Source organism: Pelobates fuscus, chromosome 3 (assembly GCF_036172605.1).
Source record: "Pelobates fuscus isolate aPelFus1 chromosome 3, aPelFus1.pri, whole genome shotgun sequence".
NCBI lineage: Eukaryota > Metazoa > Chordata > Amphibia > Anura > Pelobatidae > Pelobates > Pelobates fuscus.
The window spans coordinates 217,792,261-217,812,276 of record NC_086319.1 but is presented as its reverse complement, the minus strand read 5'-3'; the positions used below and the strand labels follow the sequence as shown (position 1 = coordinate 217,812,276).

Here is a 20,016-nt window from a genome sequence, read left to right as displayed (position 1 = left end):
CCTCCCCTTCCAATCCCACCTAGACTTTCTGTGACTGTCCAATCACAAGCTTCTAAAAGCGGCTCAATGAGTAGTCTTTGCCAGGCAGCTGCTCTGCGCAAATGCTGCCTCTTGATTTTTGCTCCACTGAGCTAACAAAACCAGGAAGTAACAGGACCCATTGCAACCAGGTTAATTTATAAAATGTCAATTTCTTTTGAAATCTTTTTTTTTTTTAGTGTGGGAAAGATAGGTAGGGAATTTAGGGGTAGCTAATGGATTGAGGAGTCCTAGCCATCAGGGAGGGGTGGACACATGCACGGGAATGGACAAAGGCAACAAATATTATATCAATATGGGAGTCTTATTGACCAACCCGTAGGATTTTTACCAATTTATTTAGTTTTACTATTTTAATGTGAAGGTTGGCTAGCAAGTGCCTGCCAGTCACCTCTTAATTAATCACCGTGCTGCCAAGGGGTTTTAACTATTTGCCAGTGCTGTCAGCTGGCAAATAGTTCTTCAAATGATCAATTCACTTGCAAAAAGCAAATGAATGATAATCTGCGAATGTGCATCCTGATGAATGCATTCAGTTTATTCTGAATTGGTTTGGATGTAGATATTAGTGATTTTTCAAACTCATCCTAACAAATGTTAGAGAACCGAATCCTAACCTCACTTGCTTTAGTAAATATGAGAATTCGCAATGCAGTCAGAATTCAGTCTATATCAATGGGTTTAGTGAATGATCCTGTACGTAAGGATACTTGGCCAGCCACAGATCAGCACCTACTGGAGGATTTTGCTGAGTGAGTAATTACACACTGCCTTCTAGCCATACCCATTCTTACAAGCAATGAATGCTGTGATAGGTTGAAAGGGGTCAAGAGACACTTTTACCCCTTAAGGACCAAACTTCTGGAATAAAAGGGAATCATGACATGTCACACATGTCATGTGTCCTTAAGGGGTTAAGTCAAATGACTGCCACTCATTGTAGCTCAGACTAAAGCTTCTAAATTAGCCCAAGCAGCACATATTATGTTTTGTATTAAAACATATAAAACAGTTTAATGCTAAATGAATGGATGGCACCTTAAATGAGATGAAGCAGTTACAGTGCCTACAGAGTCTCTTTTTATCACATGGGGAATAGAAAATAAAAGATTTGCGTGTTGAGCTCTATGTACATTATTCATTTTAAACATGGGGTGGGTATATAACAAGCTAAACCCTCCACTATCAGGGTTATTTTAGAAAAATGGAAATACAAACTGTGTTCAAAGTGAATTTCTAATTTAGGGCCAGATAAGCTGAGCTGAAAGCAAAGCTGAAACATTTCCAGTTTGGCTGTTTTGACTTTAAATGTGAAACTCACTTTGCGTTCACCTTTAATTCTTACTTTAGTAAATAACACTATCTGTTTAAAAAAAAAATTCACCCACACATGAAAAGAGGGGTGTAGCGAACAGAACCTTGCCATGGGCTCCTGGAGGAGCCTGCTTGCCGCCTCCTGCCTCAGGACTATGGGCCCTGCAATTTACCTTGCTCAATGCACTTTAAAAGGCTCTGTGATTTATGCGATTTATGTAATTTGTGTACTCCATAAAGAGAGACTTCCAGGAAATTCCTAAACCCCTGAACCCATCTGGGTGATTTTTGAATATGTCAGTCACCCAGATCAGGGCTATCAGCAGATGTAACTTTTGTGGTTTTTTTGTGTGTTTAAAGGTGTTTTGGGGATTTTGTAAAAAGTATGTTTCTTCTGTGCTTGGAGATAATTGGATTAGATTAGTACAGTTCCTGATCCAATTATCTCCCAGGCACAGGGGAGGGATTGTCTTATTTGTGTATGGGAGTGTCCTGGACCTGAGAGCCAATGTCATTGTGTGGTTGCTTTTACTGTAGTCTACTCTCAGGACCAGGGGGGAGTGCCCCTTGCATGGGGACTTGCATAAAAGGCCAGCTGTGGCTACTAATAAAAGAGTTCCTGCCTGCCCTCAACATAGAGTCACATCTCATGTGCAGGGGCGGACTGACAACTTATAGGGCCCTCGGTCAATAGGAGATCAAGGGCCCCCCTCCCGGTGCAAGGTCTTTGTGCAGCTGTCATACAGATATGTGCGCGCTACCCAACATGGCTGTGTGAGTCATGGCGTCCCCCAAACAGGGCCAGATATACTATAAAGCAGGGCTGTCCAACCTGCGCCCCCCCAGATGTTGCTGAACTAAAACTCCCATGATTCTTTCAATTAAAAAGATAGCCAGGGAATCACGGGAGTTGTAGTTCAGCAACATCTGGGGGGCCGCAGGTTGGACAGCCCTGCTTTAAAGGGTAAATCCAACCAAAAACAGTGTTTTAATAAAACATTGTTTTTGAGTGGAGTACCCCTTAATAGCTTGCCTTACGCTCCCCCCATTAAAATAAAGACATAAAGCAAATTTAATTAAACACTTCCTCTGTGTTTGTTGGTGACATCACAAGCAGCATCCCCCACATGTTCAAACATACAAGCAGCCTCCAAACACATGTGTTTGGAGGCTACTTGTGGTTGCATGTGTGGGATGCTGCTTGTGTTCCTGTATGTCAACATGTTGAATTAGAATTAATTGTTTGACTTGTTTTACCTATTGTACTGCACTGCTGAATATGTTGGTGCTATATAAGTAATTGTAATAATTGTGTTTGTATGTATGAGGAGGCTGTATGCAGTATTGCCATGCTGGGGATGCCTCTTGTGATGTGTGTGTGTGTATAAGGAGGCTGTATGCAGTATTGCCATGCTGGGGATGCCTCTTGTGATGTTTGTGTAGGGAGGCTGCATGTGGTATTGAATGTGTGGGAATGCTGTTTGTGGGATTACGTGCATACAGTGAGGTTCCTTGTGGGTTTGCGTGTGTGTATGGAGCTGTTTGCAGTGTCGTATGTTAGTGGAGAGGGCTGGTTGTGTTGCAGAGAGCGTGTGGATAGGGGCTGTTGTGTGTGTGGGGGATAGGGGCTATAGTAGGCAGCTGGGGGAAACTGGGACTGTAATGTATGTTTGTATGATACTAGAGGCTCTACTGTGTGGGGGAGATATAGAGGCTGCAGTATGTGTGTGGATAGTGACTGCAGTGCATGGGGGATAGGGGCTATAGTAGGTGCAGGGGGCATACGGACGGTGGGGGGGGGGGATAGCGGCTGCAGTGGGAGCAGTGAGGGATAGGGGCTGTAGTGAGTGCAGGGAGGGATAGGGATGAGAGTGATGAGGACTGTAGTGGGTGCAGGAAGGCATATGGGTGAGGTGGGTACAGGGAGAGAGAGGCTGAGGAGTGTACAAGAAGGCACAGAGGCTGTGGTGGGTACAGGGAAGGATAGGAGTGAGAGTGATAGGGCTGTAGTGGGTGAAGGGGGAGTAGGATCTGGGATGGTAAAGGGGCATAGGGGCTCAGATGGATAAAAAGGGCAGAGGGGTTATGAAAGGGGGCTCAGATGGATAAAGAGGCATAGAGACTGGGATGGGTAAATGGGGGAACAGGTGGTGTTATGGGTGAAGGGGGCACAGGGCCTGGGATGGGTAAAGGGGGCACAGGGCCTGGGATGGGTAAAGGGGGCACAGGGCCTGGGATAGGAAAAGGGGGGAACAGGGCCGGGGATAGGAAAAGGTGGGCACAGGGGCTGTGATAGGAAAAGGTGGGCACAGGGGCTGGGATGGATAAAGGGGTACGGGGGCTGGGATGGGTGAAGGGGGCACAGGGGCTGGGATAGGAAAAGGGGGGCACAGGGCCTGGGATGGTTGAAGGGGTACAGGGGCTGGGATAGGTAAAGGGAGCACATGTACAGGGCTGGGTGAAGGGGCACAGGTACTGGGCTGGGTGAAGGGGCACAGGTACTGGGCTGGGTGAAGGGGCACATGTAATGGGATGGGTGAAGCGGCACAGGTAATGGGATGCATGAAAGGGGGCACTGGAGCTGAGATGGGTGAAGGGGCACTGAGATGGGTAAAGGGGCACTGGGGCTGGGATGGGTGAAAGGGGCACAGGGACTGTGATGGGTAAAGGGAGCACAAGGGCTGGTATGGATGAAGGGGGGCACAGGTGCTGGGCTGGGTGGGTAGGGCACTGGGGCTAGGATGGGTAAAGGGGCATATGGGCTGGGATGGGTAAAGGGGCACATGGGCTGGGATGGGTGAAAGGGGCACATGGACTGGGATGGGTGAAAGGGGCACAGGGGCTGGGATGGGTGAAAGGGGGCACTGGGTCTGGGATGGGTGAAGGGGGACACAGGGTCTGGGATGGGTGAAGGGGGGCACAGGGTCTGGGATGGGTGAAGGGCGGCACAGGGTCTGGGATGGGTGAAAGGGGGCACTGGGGCTGAGGTGGGTGAAGGGGGGCACAGGGCTGGGATGGGTGGAGGGGGAACAGGGCTGGGATGGGTGAAGGGGGCACAGGGCTGGGTGAAGGGGGCACAGGGCTGGGTGAAGGGGGCACAGGGCTGGGATGGGTGAAGGGGGCACAGGGGATGAGATGGGTGAAGGGGCTGGGCTGGGTAAGGGGGGATATTAGCTTAAACAAAATATTTACTTACCTGCTGTTTGCCAGGGTTCAGCAGATTCTGCAGTAGAGGGCAGGACAGGAAGTGAGGTAACTTCCCCTCTTTCGCCCCGCCTCTTCCCCTCACACTGAGCTCCGCAGCCATTACATGGAGGAGACCTGGCAGGAGCAGCAGGATCACTGCCAGGTCTCAGAAGGTGGGGGTGGAGGGGGCAACAGAAAGACAACAGAATGAGATAGGTTGCAGGAGGCAACCTATCCCTAGAATATGTTTGATTCTGGCTGGGGAGAATCTGTGATCTGATCTCCCAGATCAGAGCATGGCTGTGCAGCCTGCCGGGCCCCTGACTCCCTCGGGCCCTTGGTCCATGACCGATTTGCCCGAGTGGTCAGTCCGCCCCTGCTCATGTGTGGGGGGAACAGCTGTATCTGCTCTGGGGATTGCTATATCACTATACTCCTCTGGGCTTTAATCACTTGCTCTTGTAATGGCAGCCTGCTACACTCTCTGAAGTAGGAGAGGTATGCCCAATGGAAGCTAGATCCTGACCTTGGGTCCAGGGCGGGTGGAGGATGGCAAGACCACAGCCAAGCTGTAATGCTGGAAGTGGGAACTACGGTGCTGATGGTGTCTGGTGGAGTGCTTGGAAGTACTCAGAGGTACTAGGAAGCAGTGATTGGTGGAGGCACCCAGTCAGGGTACCAAGCGGTTCGTCACAAAGGGTATTTGCTTCTTTCCTCTGGAATTTATGAAGTTAATGCATAGTGTTTTTTTTAGGATTCAATGGTTAATGTGTGCTATGTTTCATCGTGTGTTCACTATTTATATGCAAATTGTAAACCTATTTTATAAAAATAATTATATTATCAATTCTTTTATTGAGGGAAGGATCATGAATTTGGTATTTTACGGCAATTTGAGTTGTCAGATATATTATGAAATGGCTAATAGCTAATGAAAAAGCTAATTGTAGCCTGTAGACAAATAATAACTATTGATACTAAAGTTGAATATATCTATTACCAACAGGAATTAAAAACTAAATTAACAACAAAAGTATTATACCAAAATAAAAGAACAAAATGATTTTAACCACAAATATTCCTTGAGGTAGGGATAAATCTATGCCAGCACAATGTGCTGGCAAATTCACAAGCAAACATATAGATAAAAATATATACTTACCTGAAAAGTACTTCCTCCTTATTCAAAATGATGTCCTCCTACACATGATACTAAACAAAAAGCCTCCCATCCACATGTAAAATATCACAACCTCATCTCTACATACACACACACAACACCCTTTATTACTTTAGAGGAGACAAAGAACAGCAAACACAACTCAAGAATAGGCTGTGTGCATGTGTTTCCCATGATATCCAAGAGAGAATTCAGCCCCTGTGCCTATGTCATGGACAGTCCAGGGTTGCAGTGGAGAGTAACTTGTAAGGCACAACATTAAATATGAAGTCCTGTATACACAAAATCAATGTATTTTATTTTATGATATATGAGAAGATAGTTAACCAATACAAACCATTATCCAGGTTAATGCAAGTAATTGTACTTGCATCAGGGCAAGACGATGCTTTCCATGATACAACAAATGCTTCTGGTGAATGCTCCAATATATTTTGAGGAGACATTAAATCATCATCTGCTTTGCTGTTGAAGGACCCACACAATCCTAGAAGATAGAAGAAAATAACTTTCATGTATACAATCATTGAAAACTGAAATCTGTTGGATTAATACAAATTTCCCTATTGTCTCTAGAGTTGACTGCAAAATAATGCTTCTCATATATGTACAATCAATATATGAGTTTGAACATACCTATGAATTTTTGCTGTAGCTGCTCGATGTGCCTTTACATGGCCCATCAAGAGTACCAGTGGGACTTAAGATATGTGCTAGTGCAAAATGAGCTGAGAGTGCAGGTGGTGATTGATAATCTTCAATTTACGCTTTACAGCACCTAGAGGAAATTATCTCTAGTTCACAAGTGTATGGAGACTACTTTCTCCATACACTTGTGAACAGGAATCCACATTGGAGTATAGCAGCCTGCATCAGCTATCACAGCTGCTGCCCTTTACATGTACCTCGCCATCCCAGTCCCCACTGAACCCCAGGGAAGCAACCCAAACTGTTAGAAGGCTGCAGAAAAAGACTCACCCTCATTCAAATAATACAAATTACCAACACGCAAGCACGCAAACAGTACCCATAGGCACAACACCACTGACATAACACATACCCACACACCATCCCTCAAGCAGCCTCTCACAAGCAATACCATAGGCCACACGCATACATGTCACCAAACACTAACACCTCCTCACAATGTCATACTCACCTACCTACTCACCATGTCATAGTCACCTCCTGAAGACAGTCATCCTACATACACAATCACCTCCAACATAGAAAACACAACCTTGCCATAAAGATCAAAATAGCCCTCCATACACAACACATTGAAAGCAGCTCCCCCAAACACATACAATCCCAGACACAGACATACTCACAGACACAGAGACACACATTGACACTCAATGATAATTGCAGAATAAATTCACTCCTTTACACTTACAATAAACCAAATAAATAAAATAACAAAGGTGGTAGTGCACACAGTGGTTATAGTTACCTCCTGGTATGTAATGATATAAATAATGCGTGTGTGTGTGTTTATGTGTATAGCTGCATAGCTGCAATGTGAAGGTGATAAGGTATGGACAATGCCATGGTAAAGTGGCAACATATACAATATACATACAAAATAAATATAGAATATGGCAGCACACACACACAAATATAAAAAAATGTATAGGATAGTAATGTCTTAGGCCATAAGGTGCCCTATGAAAAAAATGTTCACAGAGCTCCTCCCTAAACACACTCGGTCATCCATGTATAGTGTTTATAGGGGCTTTAAAAACTAATAAGTATTAATATATATATATATAATATATATATATATATATATATATATATATATATATATATATATATATATATATATATATATATATTATTTCCCCCTTCCCTGCTGTTACCATGCTGATCTCTGGTGGTCCAGAGTGCTGGTAATTTGGTCTGCACCTCCACGTGTGATATTTGTTATGGGTGTATTGACTGTGTGTGATATATGTGTGTATTAATTGTGTGTGATATTTGTGGTGGGTATTTAATTCAGATTTTATAAAATGCATGTAGGTCCATGTGTGATTGCAGACGTGTATTTTTGCAGTGCCATATACACAACATCCAAGGCACATAGTCATTCGGTGTGTGTGTGACCATCACACAGTTCATTGTGAAAGTGAAAGTCACACACAGAGTTATAGGCAGCACATACAGTTACAGGCAGACAGTCACACACATAGTCACAGGCAGACAGCCATACTTACAGTTTGAGGCAGTCACACATACAGTTACAGGCAGACACTAGCTCACACATGCACACACACACACACACAACACAGTAACAGGCAGACAGCCACGTACACAGTCACAGGCAGCCAGTCACACACACAATTATAGGCAGCTAGTCACTCACACAAAGTTACAGGTAGACACACACACACACACAGGCAGTCACATATACAGTAACAGGCAGACATACACACACACACAGTCACAGGCAGACAGTCACAGGCAGACAGTCACACACACACACACACACACACAGTTCGGCAGTCACCCACACAGTCACAGGCAGTCACATACACAGTTACAGGCAGACAGTCACACACACACACACTGAAGAGGAGTGGAGGCTGTACAGTCGCTGGAGTTGCTGGGGAAGCAGGGACTCCCTCCAGAAGTTACCTGGCAGCATGTTCAGTCTGTATTTAGCTATGCACCCGCTTTAGATTTAACCACGCCCTGTCTCCCTCTTTAGGCCCGCCCACATTATTGCTAGCTCCTCCTTCCTTATTTGCCATTGTTAATTCTGCCACTGGGGAAATCTGACAGAACACTTGCCCTGCGTGCAAGCTGTGTCAGCCAGCTGGCGCCTCCTGTTGCCATGGTGTTCTAACACCCCTATGGCCAGCCCTGGATGGGACTATAGAATATGTTGGCAAAATGTCTATGACACTATTTTCTTATATATAACTTCATTTCTTGGTAAATATGTTTTTTTTTAGTGTTTCTGTCTAACCTAGTGATTTCAAAACTAGGTTAGGTTTAAGGGACCCTTAATAGTTCATTATTTTTCCAAGGCGCCCCAAGTCAAAACAAATGTCTAGGCTGCGGCATATACGGAGCCCCTGTTATGCAGAAATGTTTCCCGTCAGGGGCAGATCCAGAATCTCGGGAGGGGCACTGGTAGATTATTTAACTAAACAATCCAGGCACAATGACCACTACAGCACTCTGTTATGGTACCAGGAGTGCCATAGTGCCCTCCCAGGGTAAGCAGTTAAACTATTTAAGAACAGTTTGACAACTTACCTGGGGTCTGCCAGGTGAGGGACTGCAGTAGGTGATAGGGGAGTGGTATGTGTTTGAGGGGTGCAATGTTTGTGGGTTGAAGTGTGTGTGTGAAGGGTGCAGTGTGTGTGGGGTGCAGTGTGTTTGTGAAGGATGTAATGTGTGAGTGTGAAGGATGCAGTGTGTGTGTGTGAGGGGTGCAGTGTATGTGTATTGGGGGCATTGTGTGTAAGGGGTACAGTGTGTGTGTATGGAGAGGCAATATATGTATATGGGGGCAGTATGTGTGTATGACGGGCTGTCTGTGAGTATGAGGTGCAGTGTATGTGAGGGGTACAGTGTGTGTATATGTGTTTGTGTGTATGGAGGGGCAATGTATGTGTATGGGGGCAGTGTGTGTGTGTGTGTGTGTGTATGGAGGGACAATTTATGTGTATGGGGTCAATGTGTGTGTATGGGAGTGTGTGTGAGGGGTACAGATGTGTGGGAAAGATGTAGTGTGTGTGAGGATATAATATTGTGTGTGTGTGTGTGTGGAGGGGCAATGCCTGTGTATGGGGGGCAGTGTATGTATATGGGGTGCATTGTGTGATAGATACAGGGTGTGTGTGTGTGTATGGAGGGGCAATGTATGTGTATGGGGGCAGTGGATGTATATGGGGGCAGTATGTGTGTATGGTGGGCACTGTGTGTATGGGGCAGTGTGTGTGAGAGGTCCACTGTGTGTGTATGGGGGCAATGTATGTGTATGAGGTGCAATGTGTGTGTGTGTGTGTGTGTGTGTGTTTGTGTGGATGGATGGGCAATGTATATTTATGGGGTCAGTATGTGTGTATGGGGAGGGCAGATTAATAAATCTATACTTTTATTTTTTTTATTAAAGAAAGCAAAAAACTATTAATTTCATATCCCCCCTCCCTCCTTGCCTTTGCCTGGGAGGGGGGTGGGGGGGACAGTACAAGGCGATGCCTGTTGGTCCTAGTGGTGAGAGTGAACTCTAGCAGCTCCTGAGGCTCTAGCAGCTCCATGGTAACCGCAGCAATGCTCCAAACTCATGAGAGGAGAACCCGGCAGAGCTGCAGTTTAAAGCTCCCCTGGGTCCTCTCTCCCTTCCTCCCCTGCTGGCTGCCACCATTACATTGCTAACAGGCTGGTGAGGAAGGGGAGAGAGAGGCACAGTTCCCGGTGCTTTGATCATAGCACTGGGGAAATATTGCACGGCGCCCCTGTGCATACACAGTTTGGGAACCCCTGGACTAACCCAAACTTTTCACACCCATAAAACTTTGACTCCGTTAAAGTTTTTTTCTTTTTTTTGCGCAAACCACATGGTAGTTAAACAGTAATCTCCTGTTTTTTCCCTGTTTTTTTTTTGGGAAGTTCCCAGAACTAGAAGGTTAATGAAAATCAATTCCTGCAATTTAAATTACCCAAAAACCTTGACTATACTACATATGTGTTTTAGGAGAAGCTACAAACAAGCCATGGATTAAGGTTTTTTAGTCATATGTTCATATGTTCAATTATGTTAATTTCTTGCTAGACCACTGCACCTCTGCACCTCATCATATATTTTTATATTTTTATTATTACTTATACAAACACTGGGTGAATGTACAGCTAAAATTGCCTCTTTATTGCTGATGATCTCAGCTATGGAGATGGAGCAGGCATGGCGAAACCGCACAGCATGGGAGAAAAGGTGTGTAAAAATACCTTTCCTATGTGATAAGAGGAGAGCTGGTCCCCTAAACAGACATACACCACATACTGACAGCAGACAGAGAAACACGATCAGACACACACATTTACTGACTGATTGACAGACACACTCACTGACACAAACACACGCTCAGGCACACACATACTTACTAACAGACAGACACGCACACATATCTTCACTGAAAGACAGACAGACACAGACTCATTCTCTCACATACTCACAAATTGTTATACATTTTTATTTTAATTTAAGTCCACCCAGCCTCCCTACCTTTCAGAGAGCTTGAGCGGATGCTTCCCTTGGGGACCAGTGTGGCTGCTGAAATGTTCGAGTTCTTCTTGCTCTGCACTATTACATGCTATTTAGTGATGCTGGAGCTGGAATGATGTCACCACAGCAGCTTGCAAGGGAGCAGAGCAAGAACAACAGGAAGATTTCGGCTCCCTCGCCTTCTGGCTCCAGCCAGTCGCTTGCATTGTCCCTCAGCCAACCGCCATCATTCTCCGTTGCCGCTGAATGGGCTGACAAATCCCAGGCACCAGGCACCATGTATTTGTCGAGCCCTGCTTCAAGATAATTCAACCCTCATTGAAAATCAGGTTTATTGTTAAAAAAAAAACTGTATAGACTTTTAGCAATTGACTTTAAAAGCAATTGAAATAACTCAGAACAACTAATGCTTCAAGTGGTTTCCCCAAATTCAACTGAAAATGCAACTTTTTCAGTCTCAAAATGATTTAACCTCCTGAACAGAATCCCTCACAACAGCACAAATATGCAAAACAGGTGTTGTTTCAAGACACCTGATGCAACTAATCAAGGGCTTCATTAGTTTCACCAGGTGTGATTGAGCTGGAACACTTGAAATACCTGAGCTGACTAGGGGTTTGTTGAGTGTTACTTTTGACTGCATGTTAGAAATATGGTCAAAAGTCAAAAGAATAGCTTATAAAGTTAAGAGAAGAGATCATCGCCCTTCACAAACAAAGAACAGGATACAAAAAGATAGCGAAGGCACTGAATGTTCCAAGAAACACAGTTAACAGCATAGTTTGCAAGTTCAAAGTTGAAGAAACATTGGTTTCACTACCTGGATGGGGCAGAAAAAGGAAGCACTCAATGGCTGCATCCAGATTTCTGAAAAGGCAGGTTGTGAAAAATCCTTGAGTGACTATAAAATACCTCAGTAAGCATAGTAAGGTGCGGACTAAATGCAGGTTTCCATGCCAGATGTGCATCACCACTGACCCAAAAGCACAAGAAAAGTTGGCTCCAATATTCTCAAAATCATGTAAATAAGAATTAGACGTTTTGAGATTCTGTTCTGTGGAGCAATTTAAAAAAAATAACTATTGGGCCCGATGAATCAGCGGTATGTCTGGAGGAAGAAGAATGAAGCATATGCTGAAAAGACCACTCTGCTTACAGTTAAGCATGGTGGTGGATAGGTGATGCTCTAGGGCTGCTTTGCATTCTCTGGTACTGTAAACTTGCAGCAAGATGGATTCATCGAAGTATCAGGAAATCCTAGAAGATCATGCCGTCTGTGAGGAAGCTGAAGCATGGGCGTCACTGGACCTTCCAACAAGACAATGATCCCAACCATACCTCAAATTCCACCAAGGCTTGGTTGCAGAAAAAGTCCTGGAAAATTCTACAGTGGCCATTACAGTCACCAGACTTGAACCTCACAGAAAGTCTTTGGGATTTAAACAAAGCGGTTGCAGCAACAAAACCCAAGAATATTACTGAACTGGAGGCCATTGCTAATGAGCAATGGACTAAGACTCCTCAGGAATGCTGCCAGAAGCTGGAGTCTAGCTATGCATCTTATTTCCAGTAGGTCATAACAGCAATACTGTGCTCTACTTAGTACTAAAGATGTTTGCCATGTAGGGGTTGAATAATTTTGAGACTGGAGAAGTCACTGTAAGTTGCATTTTCACTTAAATGTGGGGAAACCACTTAAAGCATTTGTTGTGTTAAGCTATTTCAATTGCTGTTGTTTGATTTGTTCAAAAAAGCTGAAAGTCTATATATTTTAACAATAAACATGATTTTCAATGGGGGTTGAATAATTTTGATTACAACTGCAGGAACGACACAGAGTGGCCAGGCTAACGTTAGCAAGGACAGAGAATAGTCAGGGGCGAGCTGAGGTCAAATATCTATTTTAGCAATTAGCTAGAATGTATGTTTTAAGCATATAATGAGGCAATGAATAGAACACTACAGTTTATAGATGTGTTTACAAACAGTAGAGTATTTCCTCTTTAATTAAATACAATTATGATGTAAATTTAAACTGTATAGTTGATTTCTAGGAATCCAGACCGATGAAGCAATTTTTATGATTTACCTCTTGTGTTTTCAAATCCAGATGTTGGAACTGAGACAAATGCTTGCATTGAATCGCCAGTTTCTACTAAAATGTTGAGTCCATTGTATAATTTCATATAAATGTTGGTATCAATTTTGAATATTTCTATTTCACCTGAAAAGAAGCAAAATATATTTCTATATTAATTTAAACTATATATTGTAAATTGCATTTTTAATGTAATTTTTTTTTTCTTACCTGACGTATAGTAATTTTGGTCTTTTATGTTACTGTTTAAAATGTGTCCATCCTTATTAACTTCAAATGTGTTTTCATCACTTCCCTGTGATAATTACATAAATAAAAGTGTAGTTTATTTATCCATGGTATACTTATTTCTTTAAAATTTAGACAAATCACTAATTTCACTTACCAAGTTTCCATAAGGTGGATATGGCCTTTTTGTCATATAAATAAACAAACCTTTTCAAATTTGTATGTTAGTCTGTGCCATCAATTTGCATTGCAATCCTGATTTTGAAATCCATGTACACCTATTGTCTATCTATTTCTTTGTATACATATGTCAAAATTGTCTTTTTTGATCAATGACATCTAGCTGGATAGTAGTTCTGGATGTTCCAGATGTTTGTACAACTTGCAACCATATGCTCCTGAACAAACATATTTGTAACTCATTCACAGATAAACAGTTACCTGTACCACCACTCATGTGGTCTATTAGATTATATGCCCCTATATATTTGTTAGAAATTCTATATACAGTTGTGCTCAAAGGTTTGCATGCCCTTGGAGAATTGGTAATATACGTACCATTTTTAAAGAAAACATGAGTGAGCAGGCAAAACACATTTCTTTTATTTCTTATGGGATTCATATTCAACTATAAGTTATAACAGAATGGCACATCATAAAACAAAACATGGAAATGAAAAAATGAAATGACTCCTGTTCAAAAGTCTGCATACCCTTCATTCTTAATGAAGCGTGCAATGACAGCGTGCAGTCTTTTGTAATAGTTATCTATGAGGCCCTTAATTGGTATAGCTGCCAATTTGTCTTGGCAAAATGCCTTCCGTTCATTATTATTACTATTATTATTTTATTATTTATATAGCACCAGCAACACCGTAGTGCTGTACAATGGGTGGACTAACAGACACGTAATTATAACCAGACAAATGGACGCACAGGAACAGAGGGGTTGAGGTCCCTGCTCAATGAACTTGCATGCTAGAGGGAGTGGGGTATAGTGACACAAAGGGTATAAGTAGGGGTAATTAAATAGGTTGCTAGAAAAGTAATCACTGAGAACTTAGTAGGTTATTTTTGACAGTTGCAGGAGAGGAGTCATGGGGGGGTGGGATTAAAATCTGCTAACAGTTTAAATGATATGCTTTCCTGAAGAAGTGTGTTTCCAAAGATATTTTGAAGGATTGGAGACTGGGTGAAAGTCTAATGGATAAGGGAAGGGAGTTCCACAGAAAAGGTGCAGCCCTGGAGAAGTCTTGGAGGCAAGCATCAGATGTGGGAGTACGGACAGAGGATAGGCATAGGTCTTTGGCAGAGCACAGGAGCCTCGGCGGGACATATTTGTGTATTAGGGAGGTTGGAGCAGATTTATATTTGTGTATTAGGGAGGTTGGAGCAGATTTATAATGGAAGTCAAAGGAGCTGATGAGTTTACCAAGGGAGGCAGTATAGATAGAGAATAGTAGGTGACCAAGGACATAACTTGGGGAATGCCAACAGAGAGGGGTTAGGGAGAAGAGGCAGGGCCAGAGAAAGATACACTGAAAAAGTGCTGGGAGCAGCACCAGGAAAGAGCAGTAGACCGAGATTACGGAGAATGAGAAGAAACTTTTGATGATCAATAGTGTCAAAGGCAGCAGAAAGATCAAGGAGAATTAGGATAGAGTAATGGCCGCAAGATTTAGCCGGTATTTAAATCGTTGGATACTTTGGTCATAGCTGTTTCAACAGAGTGACGAGCGTGGAATCCAGACTGAAGCGGGTCAAGCAGAGAGTTAGATTCGAGGAAGTCTGGCAATCTCGCATACACAACTCTCTTAAGGATCTTGGAGGCAAACGGAAGTAGCGATATAGGGCGGTAGTTGGATGAGGAGTTTGGGGTCAAGGTTGGGCTTTTTCAGAATAGCGTTTTGGTTGCATGGTTGGAGGGTGAAGGAAATGTGCTGGAGGAAATGGAGAGATTGAAAATGTTAGTGAGAGGAAGAGCAAGAGAGAGAGACAGAGTGCAAATAGGATTGAGGGAACAGGTGGTGGGGCGGGAGGACCAGAGCAGAGCAGAAACCTCTTCCGTTGTGGTAGGTGCAAATGAACATAGAACAGTAGAGGGAGTGGGGTTAGGTGATGTATTGGAAGGGGAAGGAGAGAGGTTAGAGATATCTTCCCTGATTGTAGAAATCTTCCCAGTGAAGTGAGTTGCTAAGCTTGAGGTGGACAGGGTGATAAGAGGAGGCGGAGCAACAGGGAGATGGAGAGCATTAAAAGTGTGAAATAGTTGTTTGGGTTCGCGGGAAAGTGTGGTTATGAGGTTATTGAAGTAATTTACTTTTGCAGAGGAAAGAGTCAGAGTGTAGGAGTGCAGCATAAATTTATAGTGGAGAAGTGCAGAGTGAGACTTTCTCCAACAGCGTTCAGAAGTTCTTGAACATTTTTGGAGATATCGGGTCAGCTTGGTGTGCAAGGGTTGTAGTTGGGAACGCTTGCTGTGTTTAAATGTAGGAGGTGCCATGATGTCTAGTTGAGAGGAGAGAGTGGAGTTGTAGAGTGAGGCTGCAGAGTTAGGGCAAGTGAGATTTGAGATGGGTTAAAGGAGAGTTTGGAGTTTGGTGGAGAAATGCTGGAGATCAAGGCAGTGGAGGTTTCTGCTAGATTGGAGATTTGAGGGTGGTGAAATTTGGGCATGTGGTATGCCGATGACAAAGGTCATCAGATGGTGGTCAGATAAAGGAAATAGAGCAGTGGAGAGATTGAAGGTGGTACAGAGATTGGTGAAGATGAGATCAAGAGTATTTCCTGCTGTATGAGTTGCTGAAGTAGACCACTGTGTGAGGCTGAAGCAGGAGGTTACAGAGAGCATGCAAAGTCTTTGGCCGTCTTGCATGAACTGTACGTTTGAGATCTCCCCAGAGTGGCTAGATGATATTAAGGTCAGGAGACTGTGATGGCCACTCCAGAACCTTCACAGTTTGCTGCTGTAACCTCTGCAGGGGCAAATTGGCCTTGTGCTTAGTGTCATTGTCATGCTGGAAAGTCCAAGAGTTCCCATGTGCAGCCTTCATGCAGAAGAATGTAAATTGTCTGCCAATATTTTCTGATAACATGTCGAATTCATCTTGCCATCAATTTTCACAAGATTCCTTGTGCCTTTAGAGCTCACCCCCCAAAAAAATCAGTAAGCCACCACCATGCTTCACAATGGGGATGGTATTCTTTTCACTATAGACCTTGTTGATCCCTCTCTATAAACATAGAGCTTATGGTTGTGACCATAAAACTCTATTTTGGTCTTGTCACTCCAAATTACAGTGTGCCAGAAGCTGTGAAGCATATCAAAGTGTTTTTTTCGGGCATATTGTAACCGGGATTTATTGTGGCATTGGTGCAGTAAAGGCTTCCTTCGTGCAACGCGACCATGAAGCTCAATTTTGTCAAAGTATCATCATATTTTGCTCCTTGAAACAACCACACGTCTTTTTCCAGAGCAGCCTGTATTTCTCCTGAAGTTACTTGTGGGTTTTTCTTTGTATCCCAAACATTTCGTCTGGCAGTTGTGGCTGAAATCTTTCTTGGTCTACCTGACTTTGTCTTGGTGTCAAGAGAAGCCCGAATTTTCCACTTCTTAATAAGTGATTGAACAGTACTGACTGGCATTTTCAAGTCTTTGGATATATTGTTATATCCTTTTCCATCTTTATTAAGTTCCATTACCTTGTTACACAGGTATTTTGACAGTTCTTTTCTGCTCCCCATGGGTCAGTATCTAGCCTGCTCAATGCATCCATGTGACAGGTAACAAACTCATTGATTATTTATACACATACACTAATTGCAAATCCACGGGTGTGGGAAAGTATCCTTTAATTGCCGTTTTAACCTGTGTATGTCACATTGTGTGTCTGTAACAAGCCCAAACATTTGAGAGTATGTGAACGTTTGATCAGGGCCATTTGGGTGATTTATGCTATCATTATGATTTAAAAAGGAGCCAAACAACTATGTGATAATAAATGACTTCAAATAATCACTATCATTTAATAAAATACATTATTTTGCATGATCAGATATATTTTCTAAATCAATGTCAAAATTCATTGCAAACTTTTGAGTACAACGGTATATTTTATATATGTTTCTTAAGGGTCAATTGCCTTTGATATCATACAATTCATTCATGATATGTTGAACTTTCCATTTGGAGCTATTACTATTAACTGACAATACATAATATTTGCAACACATGTATGTCTTTTCACATTTTAACATATCTTTCTCTTTGATCATCTCCTCCTACAACAAACTATGGTGTGTGTTTTTTTTTCATCTTTTGCTTTGGAAACTTTTGATCTCCAGTGGAAAGTATTCTCAATTTTTTTTGTGTTTTCTTTGTTTACTGTAATTTTTCATATTGATATCCATCCATTATTTTTATTTTGTATGTTGTATCCCCTCTTACATTTCAACACATTATTTTGAGTACTCGTATTGAATACTCTGCCTAGAGAAAAGCCAATTGATAGGACTGAAAGTCAACTTGCGTTTGAAGAGAAAAACAAACTTTATTTTGCAAAACTTTTAAATCAATTCAATAACAAAAATAAGTATATTCATTATCTGCATGTTTTGTGCTGCTAGAAAAAAAAAAGTGTCTGATTTAAAGAACAGGTAACTGGTTTTAAAAAAAAAAGAGAGAGAATTGAACTGGGTAGACTCTTGGTAAATTAGTTTTAGATTTTCTAGTTTTCATTTAGCTAAGGAATGGAAATAATGCTCAGACTCTATCATACAATAGACATTCTGTAAATGAATGTGGCCACACAACTATGAAATAGATCATCTAGAAGAGAGGTACTGAAGCTATTGTATCTCAATTTTTTTATTCACAACTATCTTAAACGCAGGAAAGTACTTGTTATACAGATACAAAATGTTTTAAAGGGCCACGCCAAGTACCATGACAGTGCTTTAAAGTGGTAATGATGCTTGTAGTATGTGAGAACTTGGCAACAAGACAGGATAGCAGGTACGTTTCGCCTTTCTTTATTTATTTTTAAGAGTGGGGCTGTACCAGCAAGGTTTAGTCCATCCAAAAACAGTGTTTTATTTTGGTATATTTTCGTTGGACTAATCGTTTGATCGAATTCCTTCAGAATTAGAAGTGTAGACTGAAAACACACTACAATGGTAGCCAACATAGTCTCAACTTTATACCATAAACATGTGACCCAGATACCTAGTTTTGATGCTAGTCAATAATTGGTAGAAAGAGATTCCCAAGCTAGAATACTCACTCACTCAATACTCACTGTTCATTCTAAAATCTTGGCAACATAATTTTTGTTTTGAGTTGACCATGAGTTGAAACCCTAAAATGTCTCAAGCAAGCTTAATCTTACGCTGACTAACTCATAGCCTATTAGTTAATCATTCATCTAGGCTGTCTAATACCATGTGTACATTTTGCTTGTCTCTCCAAGTTCATTGATGGCCCAAACACATATATAACACTATACATAGATATCAGCGGTTTACATTTTCAGTATATCACTTTTCTTATCTGTAATGGAAAATTGTGCACTTACCATATTAAACGTAAGGCTTATACTATTCATGTAAGGTGCTGCCTGGGCATTTAAAGTCTGAAGTATTTCCACAGTAATAATCCAGTCATCACCCTGTTGAAAATATGCATTTGTCACAAAGTTAAATGTACAACTGTTCATTACATAACATGGCAAAATGAATATAATGGAAGGAAGCATGTTTTAATTCTCAGTATTGTCTAACACATGTTTATAATGTACTTCAAGTAACTTTATATTTTACTTATGTAAGCTACCTCCCCACCAGTTATAATAATAATAATAATAATAATAATATTAAGTCACACCACACAAAAACAAAAGTTTTAGACTTTAGAAAAACAGACTTTTCTAAAATTAGAATATATGTAAAGGAGTCATTATCAGACTGGAGCAATTTAAATGGAGTCCAAGAGAAATTGGATTATTTAGAAATTGCACTGCTGAAGGCAACAGAAAATTGCATTAGGCTTGTCAGTAAAAGCAAAAAATTCAAGAAACCACTGTGGTGCTGCGCAGATGTGGCCAAAATAGTAAAAAACAAAAAGTTAGCATTTAGTAATTATAAAAAAAAATAAAAACAGAGTTAGGAAGACAGAATGATCTATAAGATTAGGCAGAAAGAGACTAAGCAAGTTATAAGAGCTTCCAAAGCACAAACAGAAGAGAAAATAGCACAGTCAGTAAAAAAGTGGACAAAACATTTTTTAGATACATAAATGAGAAAAGGAAAGTAAAACAAGGATTAGTTAGATTAAAAACAAAAGAATGAAGATATGTCGAACAGGATAAAGGCCTAACTGACTGTCTCAATTAATATTTTTGTTCAGTATTTACAGATGAAAATGAAGGAAAGGGGCCTCAGTTAGTAAATAGGACAAATTAGTCATTTGTGACATGTGAGTTTACAGAGGAAGAGGTTCTATTTCAACTGTCAAAAGTAAATACAAATATGTCAATGGGACCTGATGGAATACACCCAAAGTTATTAAAAGAGATTTGTGGTGTACTAGCAAAACCATTAACAGATTTATTTAACCAATCATTGTTAACAGGAGTAGTCCCAGAAGATTGGAAGTTAGTGAATGCTGTGCCCATTCACAAGAAAGGTAGTAGGGAGGAGTCAGGCAACTATAGGGCAGTAAGCCTTACTTAAGTAGCG

The 20,016-nt window shown here is 41.9% G+C and overlaps 1 protein-coding gene across 1 annotated transcript in view; it reads right to left on the bottom strand.

The window, feature by feature from the left end:
• The window catches only part of MUC19 (mucin 19, oligomeric), a 118,523-nt gene that overhangs the window by 73,673 nt on the left and 24,834 nt on the right, over positions 1 to 20,016 (bottom strand). The window contains exons 4-7 of the mRNA XM_063446227.1: positions 18,855 to 18,947; positions 13,264 to 13,348; positions 13,045 to 13,179; positions 6,057 to 6,206 (exon numbers count right to left, since the gene is read on the bottom strand). Coding sequence (XP_063302297.1) covers positions 6,057 to 6,206; positions 13,045 to 13,179; positions 13,264 to 13,348; positions 18,855 to 18,947 — 463 coding nt within the window. The remainder of the gene's footprint in view (positions 1 to 6,056; positions 6,207 to 13,044; positions 13,180 to 13,263; positions 13,349 to 18,854; positions 18,948 to 20,016) is intronic.